The sequence below is a fragment of the Brassica rapa genome, chromosome A09, assembly GCF_000309985.2.
Source record: "Brassica rapa cultivar Chiifu-401-42 chromosome A09, CAAS_Brap_v3.01, whole genome shotgun sequence".
NCBI lineage: Eukaryota > Viridiplantae > Streptophyta > Magnoliopsida > Brassicales > Brassicaceae > Brassica > Brassica rapa.
In genome coordinates this window covers 24,534,528-24,545,887 of record NC_024803.2, presented here as the reverse complement: position 1 = coordinate 24,545,887, position 11,360 = coordinate 24,534,528, and the positions used below count along the sequence as shown (strand labels likewise).

General features: G+C 27.1%; 1 protein-coding gene across 1 annotated transcript; it reads left to right on the top strand.

Annotated features, from left to right (window-relative positions):
* Window positions 1-5,630: 5,630 nt before the first annotated feature.
* LOC117128235 lies at window positions 5,631-11,326 on the top strand. The gene has a single exon (XM_033280243.1). It carries the CDS (start codon window positions 6,871-6,873, stop codon window positions 7,150-7,152), a length of 282 nt encoding a protein of 93 aa, XP_033136134.1. The 5' UTR covers window positions 5,631-6,870; the 3' UTR covers window positions 7,153-11,326.
* The last annotated feature ends 34 nt before the right edge of the window (window positions 11,327-11,360 follow it).

Here is an 11,360-nt window from a genome sequence, read left to right as displayed (position 1 = left end):
AAATTATCTTTATCACTTTTTATCTACTATATATATATCTAAAGATAGAAACTGAAAGTGCATTCACCAAATTGCTTGATAATATTTATTCTTTCTTGCTTGGATTCTTGTTCGTCTTGTCGTAAATAATAACAAAAAATGAGTGATGAGTGAGTCAGAGGAGTGAATTGCTGTTATATGCGTTTAATATATTATATGATGGCCTTCTTTGTGTCATTCTTAAGCCTCAATACAACAATCGACGGTATGCGTTCGAGAAGGAATACATGTAAGGAAATCGTTGTCTTATATATATATATCTACACTATTAACTGCGAAGTATTTTTTTGCTTCCGAACTCTCACGTTAAAAATGGTTAAGGTCGTAAATACCATTAATGAATCATTATATATAATTTATCATATATCTAAAAAATTATATATTAACAATATAAATAAATATATAATATATGTAAAACACATTAATATAGACCTAAACATTGATAAGGACAAGCTATAGTTTATTAATCTATTTAGATTTATTTATTATACTTGATAATTATTAATAATTTAATATAATAAAAATTAACCAAAAAAAATATTTTCAAAAAAAAAAAAAAAATATATATATATATATTATATGTTTGTATCCAAAATATATATTCAATCACAAAATATTAAACCCACTTTGGTCTATGTGTGTTCCTTTAACCATTATGTGAAGATCCTGCTGACCTATTTTGCCATACATTATACGTCGTTCAAGCCCCGAGATGGATATAAAGTAGTTAAATTGTGAGGTCCTGAGTTCGAGACCCACCAACAACCTAATTATGGAGTCAGAAAGAACTCATAATGGAGGAGTTGGGGTCGGTGCCCTACAAGGCTGTAAGCCGGATTCCGAGTGAGCGGGATGAGTTGTCACATAAAGTGTCTGTTAGGTTAATAAATCGAAATAAAAAAGATTAGTAAGTCCTTGTTGTACCAAGTATTTGCATAGTTAAAAGTTAATAATGAGAAAATGTTATAACATCTTTAGCAACTTTGTAATCTTATTCCCTATATACTAAAAGAGAAATATTACAACATTTAAGGTAGCCATGTGTCATCACCACAATGACTTTTAGAATCCTTAGAAAAATATGTTGGTCTATCTAATTATATAATAAGTTTTTTATTAAACTAACCATAAATTTATTATTAATGATTTTCATTAATTCTTTAAATAAAAATTACGAAATTGCCTAATATAGCAAAAGTATATATATGAAAATTAATGATTTTGAATAATAAAGATTTTTAAAAAATTAGTGTATTCTCTACCATATTTATTTAATTTTAAATTAATAAAATAAATTAAACAACTACATTAACCATATGATAAAATCTAAATTTTTCTGTATATGTTATATTTTTTATTTTTTAAACGACCGTAAATTACTAAAAATGTTAAAAATCTCACCTTCAAATTTTTGTGATTCTTGGTTTAAATTTTTTGTTATGATAAGATACAAATGATTACAAATCATATAAGTAAGAAGTCTCATTTAATAAATATTAAGCATAATATATATATCGTTTAAATTAAAATATATACCATATAAAATACAAAAATATTTTAATTTCAAAATTTTCGTTAAATATAAAAGGTTTTGGTAAAAGCTTTGGAAAAATATTGACAACTTAGTATTTAATTTTTAAACTTAGCCTTAATTTTTTAAAAAAAATTATAAATTACTAAAACTATTAATCCCACAATGAAAAAGTTGTTATCAATGATTTAAAGTTTACGTTATAAAAATATACAAAAGATCAAAAAAATTATATGAGTAATATATATCAATATTAAGAATACACTATATATATATATATATATATATGTTAATGTCATTTAAATTTAAATATATACCATATAAATAGAAAAAGTGATTGTTTGGATTAAAGAAATTTATTTATGTGTTCACACAAATTTAATTGTATATGTAATAGTTACTGACTTTTTCATTATTCAATATATATTTATTATTTCATAAATATGTTGAAAACTTATAATACATAAAAATAATATATATAATGTTCATCCCGCGCGGTAAACCTAGTATATATTAATCCTGGAGCATTACAATATGTTTTCGTAACCATGTGTTATCACTAGGATGATTCTTAGAATCCTTAGAAAAATAAGTTGGTCCATACAAATATATATTATACTTTATAGTAAACTAAATATCAAATTAATTATTAGTGTACAAAAGAATATATTCAATTTTTTCCTTAAATAAAAGCCACGAAATTACCTAATATGGATAACATATATATGACAATTAATGATTATGAATAATACATATTTGATAACAGTTATTGTATCCTATCTGCTTTTTGTTTAACTTTCTTTTATTTAGAGAAGTGTATTTTTGGGATTATCAAGATCAAATAACATATTAGAAACCACCTATTTAAAAAATAATTTGTATACATAAAAGTATATACATTAGAGTAAGCACATAAATCAAAACCAATATCTTTTATTTATTTACAATCATTTTTTGGTAAATAAATCAAAAAATCATTTTATTTACTTTATATGGTATACATTTAAACTTTAGTGATATTGACATATATATATATATATAGTATATTTTAATATAAATATTTACTATTGACACTTTCTACTCATATGATTTTATTAACATTTGTATATTTGTTATAACAAAAATTTTAACTCTTATTCACAAAACTTTTAATGTTTTTTTATAACAGTTGTGTGATCTCAAAGGCTTTTTAGGCCCAATGACTAATCACCACGAGGCCCGCAGGATCCGCATTTTCTTACCACTTAAGGCGCTCCGGGTGGCCAAGGAGAATCGAACCCTGGGTGGTACTCACAGCTGTGAGCCCTTTACCACTAGGCGAATACCATTTGGTTTTGAAAAAAAAAACTTTTAATGTGAGATTTGTCAATAAAAATTTCAAAATTAAAATATTAAGATCTCAATAACTTTTCAATGCAAATTTTGAAACTAACATATTTTATATTTTTATATAGTATATAATTTAATTTAAATGATACTAATTTATATATATATATATTATAAATATCTATTAATGAGACTTCGTATTCATACGATTTGTGATCATTTGTATCTTTCTTGAACAAAAAAAAAGTTAAACCATTGATCACAAAATTTTCAATGTGGACTTTTACCATTTTTAGTATTATAGTCGTTTAAAAAATCAAAATATAACTTATAAGAAAAAAAAATATTATATGTAGACTGTTCTTGGCCACAGCCGGTGCGATCATTGATGTTAGTGATATTACTGAAATTACTCTAAGGAGTGATTTGTACTCTATCAAATAAGAGGTCCAGTTGTAATACTTAAGGATCGAATTCATAGAGACTCTAAGATTACACAACAGATTTGTAGTTTTCGAAGTAAAGCTAGACGATTATTGTTGGGGTCAAAATCGGTCACGATGGAATCAACGACCAAAAAATCCCAGAAAGTGTCTCTTGTAACAAGAAGTTTCGTATAAGTCCTCAAAACGAAACGACAAGTTCTTAGAATGGAAAACTCCAATCTCTTTGTAGCCTTGGGGAAACAAACTACGAAGCAAGGAGAATGCCTTACCAGCGTCTTAACTGTCCGTCGAAGAAAACCAAGGTCCGCCCCGTCCTGATGCGTCCCGGCATTCTGTCCCATTCCGTACCGATGCGTTTGGATGCTCGAAGCGTTCTGGCCGTCGCCATCTCCGAAACCTAACCATTTCCAGCCCACTACTCATAAGAGAAATCCAAAATCACCACCAATTATCTCACTTAAGAGCTTAAGGTGCAGTCTCATCGATGGGGTATTGACCTCAGAACACCTGATTTCTTAAGCGTTCAGGTTTCTAATCAAAGTTCAAAGCTTGGGATTTTTTCCGCATTTAAACAGGTACTAGGATAAGACATGCGCCTTGCGCATGACGAATTTATATAAAAATTATTTAAGAAATATCGTATGGAAAAAAGAAAATTTATATTCTTGATCAAATAAATATTTTTGGCCCTTAAATAATTTTTAAATTTTTTTTGTTAATTATATAATTTGTTTACTAATGAGCTGATCTCACTTTAAAAATAATTTAGGTTAAAAAATTATTTATCAAATAAGAACCTAACGTTTAGGCCGAAGAATCTGAGACCTACTATTTGGTTACAATAAACATATGAGAGCTCAGTTTTATATCATGATTTAGCAATTTAAAATCTAAAATCAAGAGGGATACAAGGGGATATATGTGTCCGATGCGGAGATCCGGAGGAATCAATAAATCATGTGTTTTTTGAATGTCCTCCAGCACGTCAAGTATGGGTATTATCTAAGATACCATCGCATCCTAATATTTTTCCTATCAGTTCTCTTTTTGCTAATATGGATCATCTTTTCTGGAGAGTTAATCCAAAGATGGACGGCCTCCAATTTACATGGATATTATGGTATATATGGAAAGGCCAGAATAACAACGTTTTTAGCAATCTGGATATTGATCCAAGGTAAACACTCAAATTAGCATAATTGGACTCATCACTCTGGGCTGAGGCACATGTAATAAATGATCCAATGAGGGGGCATCAGGTACATACCACTTCTACATTAGCAACGCCAGGACGATGGTGCTTCATAGATGGATCATGGAAAGATAAAGATTTATTTTCAGGGCAAGGTTGGTATAGCATTTTACCGGGTTTTGATGGTTTATTAGGAGCAAAGAATGTAAAGGCATGTCTCTCACCCCTTCATTCGGAGGTGGAGGATTTAATTTGGGCAATGAAATGTATGAAGAATTTAAGACAGTTTCAGGTGACGTTTGCAACGGATTGTTTTCAATTGGTATAGATGGTTTCGGAACCAGAAGAATAGCCAGCATTTGAAAATTAGTTGGAAGACATTAAGCTTTTAAAAAAAAGTTTCCTCAACTCAGACATCGTTCATGTACCACGGACGGAGAACCTATGGGCGGATAGCTTAACATGTAGTGCTAGGAAACAACCGTCTTTCGTCGTTCTCATGGATGCGATGTTACCGAATTGGTTTACAAAGTCAATATGAGTATGTAAATGTTTTGTTTGCTGTCAAAAAGAAAAGATTTAGCAACTTAAAAGTTAATTATGGTTATGAGAAGTTTACATTCACGTGCCAAACCAAAATATCCTCAATATTCTTTTTATCATTTTTGTGTCATTTTTTCATTTTGGTTATTGCTAGCTATAAAGATTGATTTTTTAAATTTATTCTCATTTCGTTATTTTAAGATTTAAAATTATTAAAGAGATACATACTTAAGTTAAGATCTGCGTCTTGAGCAGAATAAATATTTTATATTTATTGCTTATTTTATGTTTTTTGCATATTATAAAATAAAATAATAATAGTTATATATTAAATGACTAAGAAATCAGTTACTATTATGTAATAAATTGGCGTGCACATATAAATCAAACGATCGCTCTTGTTTATTCGCAAAATGTGGAATGTTTAGTGGTTTTAGTAATTTATAATCATTTTAAAAAACAATGAACATTTCAAAATTAAAATATTTTTTCAATATATGTTCAACGTAAAAATCAAAATATAAGTATGTATTTTAATATGATGTATATATTTTAAATTAAATGATATATATATATATATATTAACATAAACACCAGTTAAAATAAATATATTTATTCATATGATTTTGTAATAATTGTATCTTATTATAGAAAAAAATTTAAACCTTGATCACAAAAGTTTTTTTTTTTTTGGACAAACTTTGATCACAAAAATTTATGTGAGACTTTTAACAATTTAAGTAATCTATACTCGTTCTGAAAAATTTAAAATACAACATATACAAAAAATCTAAATTTTTATTTTATGATTAATGTAATTATGTAATTTATTTTAATAATAACTAAACAAAAATGATAGAAAATATCAGATTGACAGCAAATATTTATTATTTAAAACCATTAATTGCCATATATATCTTAATCACAATAGGTAATTTCGTAAGTTTTATTTAAAGAAAGAACTCAATTTGATAAATGAGTGGTCCATAATGAATATACTATATAATATAAAATTCTCTAGCATTTTAATTTTGTACTAACAAAATTCTCAATTGATTCTCAAGTCGCCATGTAATTAAAATTAACATTCTAGTTACATGATAACTCACCATGACATTTTTTTAATTAATACAAAGTACATGTTATAAATTTTTAAATGTTTATCTATTAATATATAGAGGATATAAAGGGGTTATAAATTCTTCTTGACCAAAAAAACGGATCGCTGTAGTGGTTAAACCCAGAAAAAACAGAAACTGTGGTGAACGCAGTTGTTACTATGCAAAAGAAGTGAAAAGAGTAACTGAAAAAATAGTCAAAGAAATTGCATTCAGAGCCGTTTTTTCATGATTTGATTCTACAGTTTTTTTTCATATATTAGAGGGAAAAACTAAAAATATTTTTCTAATTTAAAATAATATAGTTTCTAAAAAAAATTGTCATTTTAGGATTTCAAAATAAAACTATAATCTTGCGAGTTTAGACATAAAACTTTAATGAAATACTATGAAATCATATAAAATACAACTATAATCATTATATATGATATATTTTATATTGTTATAGAAAGACTGGATATATAACTAACATAAGAAAGTACATATAAGTTTCACATAACTTATTCGGTTTATATACGTTAAAACAGAAAAAAAAAACAAGCTGTTAAAAATAGTCATCATTAACTTTCTATATAAATTACCAAGAGATTACCAACAAATCATCATTTCACCATCAACGATCAAAATCAGACTAAACTATATTAGAATTTCATATTTGTTCTAATAATATACATTATGACGACTCAAAATTTTAAAAAATCATGCATTATTTTCATGATTGTAGCTATATGTACAGTGATGTTTTCGGCACAAAATTGTCTTTCAACCAATGTTGAAAAATGTGTCAAACACTGCATCCCGAATCAGTGCATGAAAGTAGCCAAACAAGCAGATATGTCAATTTGTGAAGAAGCTTGCAAAAAGCTTTGCAACAAACATGTAACAAGTCATGAACAATACGCTGTTCCTACAACCGGTGGTGGTTTCATGTGCACCCATGTTTGGAATTGTGTTTGATAACTACTTTCAAATTTAAAAGTTACCACTGTGCTCTTCCTTTTTATATGTTAAATTGGTATTTGTGTTTGTTTGATCGGACGCGTATTATATATATACAATTATTGTGCAACAAGTTTTTATCGGTGTTAACAAACATTTAATATTCAATATTACTGTATATTTCAACAAATATATCACAACAATTCCAATAAACAATGCAATATTAACTTAGTAAAATTTCATTTTAATCAACATCAACGCTAATTAAAAATATGCTAGAGATAAATGGTGATTGCATTGTAAATTTTACATAATTTAGTGATATAAAAAATTAAGAATCAATCCACACATATAAAAAAGAGTACAATCAAATCTATGCAGGCCAAAAATTAACATCTAGTGAAAATAAACTTTGACCAAAAAACCGGATCGCTGTAGTGGTCAAAACCAGAAAAAACCGAAACTGTGGTGAACGCAGCTGTTACTATACAAAAGAAGTGAAAAGAGTAACTGAAAGAATAGTCAAAGAAATCGCATTCAGAGCCATTTTTTTCATGATTTGATTCTACAGTTTTTTTTCATATATTAGAGGAAAAAACTAAAAATATTTTTTAAATTTAAAATAATATAGTTTCTAAAAAAATTGTCATTTTAGGATTTCAAAATAAAACCATAATTTTGCGAGTTTGGACATAAAATTTAATGAAATACTATGAAATCATATAAAATACAACTATAATCATTATATATGATATATTTTTTATTGTTATAGAAAGACTGGATATATAACTAACATAAGAAAGTACAGATAAGTTTCACATAACTTATTCGGTTTATATACGTTGAAACAGAAAAACAACAAAAAAAAAACAAGCTGTTAAAAATAGTCATCATTAACTTTCTATATAAATTACCAAGAGATTACCAACAAATCATCATTTCACCATCAACGATCAAAATCAGATTAAACTATATTAGAATTTCATATTTGTTCTAATAATATACATTATGACGACTCAAACTTTTAAAAAATCATGCATTATTTTCATGATTGTAGCTATATGTACAGTGATGTTTTCGGCACAAAATTGTCTTTCAACCAATGTTGAAAAATGTGTCAAACACTGCATCCCGAATCAGTGCATGAAAGTAGCCAAACAAGCAGATATGTCAATTTGTGAAGAAGCTTGCAAAAAGCTTTGCAACAAACATGTAACAAGTCATGAACAATACACTGTTCCTACAACCGGTGGTGGTTTCATGTGCACCCATGTTTGGAATTGTGTTTGATAACTACTTTCAAATTTAAAAGTTACCACTGTGCTCTTCCTTTTTACATGTTAAATTGGTATTTGTGTTTGTTTGATCGGACGCGTATTATATATATACAATTATTGTGCAACAAGTTTTTATCGGTGTTAACAAACATTTAATATTCAATATTACTGTATATTTCAACAAATATATCATAACAATTCCAATAAACAATGCAATATTAACCTAGTAAAATTTCATTTTAATCAACATCAACGCTAATTAAAAATATGCTAAAGATAAATGGTGATTGCATTGTAAATTTTACATAATTTAGTGATATAAAAAATTAAGAATCAATCCACACATATAAAAAGGAGTACAATCAAATCTATGCAGGCCAAAAATTAACATCTAGTGAAAATAAACTTTGACCAAAAAACCGGATCGCTGTAGTGATCAAAACCAGAAAAAAACCGAAACCGTGGTGAACGCAACTGTTACTATACAAAAGAAGTGAAAAGAGTAACTGAAAAAATAGTCAAAGAAATCGCATTCAGAGCCATTTTTTTCATGATTTGATTCTACAGTTTTTTTTCATATATTAGAGGAATAAACTAAAAATATTTTTTAAATTTAAAATAATATAGTTTCTAAAAAAATTGTCATTTTAGGATTTCAAAATAAACCATAATTTTGCGAGTTTGGACATAAAACATTAATGAAATGCTATGAAATCATATAAAATACAACTATAATCATTATATATGATATATTTTATATTGTTATAAAAAAGACTCGATAGATAACTAACATAGGAAAGTACAGATAAGTTTCACATAACTTATTTGGTTTATATACGTTAAAACAGAAAAGAAAAAAAAAACAAGCTGTTAAAAATAGTCATTATTAACTTTCTATATAAATTACCAAGAGATTACCAACAAATCATCATTTCACCATCAACGATCAAAATCAGACTAAACTATATTAGAATTTCATATTTGTTCTAATAATATACATTATGACGACTCAAACTTTTAAAAAATCATGCATTATTTTCATGATTGTAGCTATATGTACAGTGATGTTTTCGGCACAAAATTGTCTTTCAACCAATGTTGAAAAATGTGTCAAACACTGCATCCCGAATCAGTGCATGAAAGTAGCCAAACAAGCAGATATGTCAATTTGTGAAGAAGCTTGCAAAAAGCTTTGCAACAAACATGTAACAAGTCATGAACAATACGCTGTTCCTACAACCGGTGGTGGTTTCATGTGCACCCATGTTTGGAATTTTGTTTGATAACTACTTTCAAATTTAAAAGTTACCACTGTGCTCTTCCTTTTTACAAGTTAGATTGGTATTTGTGTTTGTTTGATCGGACGCGTATTATATATATACAATTATTGTGCAACAAGTTTTTATCGGTGTTAACAAACATTTAATATTCAATATTACTGTATATTTCAACAAATATATCACAACAATTCCAATAAACAATGCAATATTAACTTAGTAAAATTTCATTTTAATCAACATCAACGCTAATTAAAAATATGCTAGAGATAAATGGTGATTGCATTGTAAATTTTACATAATTTAGTGATATAAAAAATTAAGAATCAATCCACACATATAAAAAAGAGTACAATCAAATCTATGCAGGCCAAAAATTAACATCTAGTGAAAATAAACTTTGACCAAAAAACCGGATCGCTGTAGTGGTCAAAACCAGAAAAAACCGAAACCGTGGTGAACGCACCTGTTACTATACAAAAGAAGTGAAAAGAGTAACTGAAAAAATAGTCAAAGAAATCGCATTCAGAGCCATTTTTTTCATGATTTGATTCTACAGTTTTTTTTTCATATATTAGAGGAAAAAACTAAAAATATTTTTAAAATTTAAAATAATATAGTTTCTAAAAAAATTGTCATTTTAGGATTTCAAAATAAAACCATAATTTTGCGAGTTTGGACATAAAATTTAATGAAATACTATGAAATCATATAAAATACAACTATAATCATTATATATGATATATTTTATATTGTTATAGAAAGACTGGATATATAACTAACATAAGAAAGTACAGATAAGTTTCACATAACTTATTCGGTTTATATACGTTGAAACAGAAAAAAAACAAAAAAAAACAAGCTGTTAAAAATAGTCATCATTAACTTTCTATATAAATTACCAAGAGATTACCAACAAATCATCATTTCACCATCAACGATCAAAATCAGACTAAACTATATTAGAATTTCATATTTGTTCTAATAATATACATTATGACGACTCAAACTTTTAAAAAATCATGCATTATTTTCATGATTGTAGCTATATGTACAGTGATGTTTTCGGCACAAAATTGTCTTTCAACCAATGTTGAAAAATGTGTCAAACACTGCATCCCGAATCAGTGCATGAAAGTAGCCAAACAAGCAGATATGTCAATTTGTGAAGAAGCTTGCAAAAAGCTTTGCAACAAACATGTAACAAGTCATGAACAATACACTGTTCCTACAACCGGTGGTGGTTTCATGTGCACCCATGTTTGGAATTGTGTTTGATAACTACTTTCAAATTTAAAAGTTACCACTGTGCTCTTCCTTTTTACAAGTTAGATTGGTATTTGTGTTTGTTTGATCGGACGCGTATTATATATATACAATTATTGTGCAACAAGTTTTTATCGGTGTTAACAAACATTTAATATTCAATATTACTGTATATTTCAACAAATATATCACAACAATTCCAATAAACAATGCAATATTAACTTAGTAAAATTTCATTTTAATCAACATCAACGCTAATTAAAAATATGCTAGAGATAAATGGTGATTGCATTGTAAATTTTACATAATTTAGTGATATAAAAAATTAAGAATCAATCCACACATATAAAAAAGAGTACAATCAAATCTATGTAGGCCAAAAATTAACATCTAGTGAAAATAAACT

Bases quoted from the DNA above. Each gene is read 5' to 3' on its own strand.
- LOC117128235 (XM_033280243.1), top strand. From the start codon at position 6,871: ATGACGACTCAAAATTTTAAAAAATCATGCATTATTTTCATGATTGTA.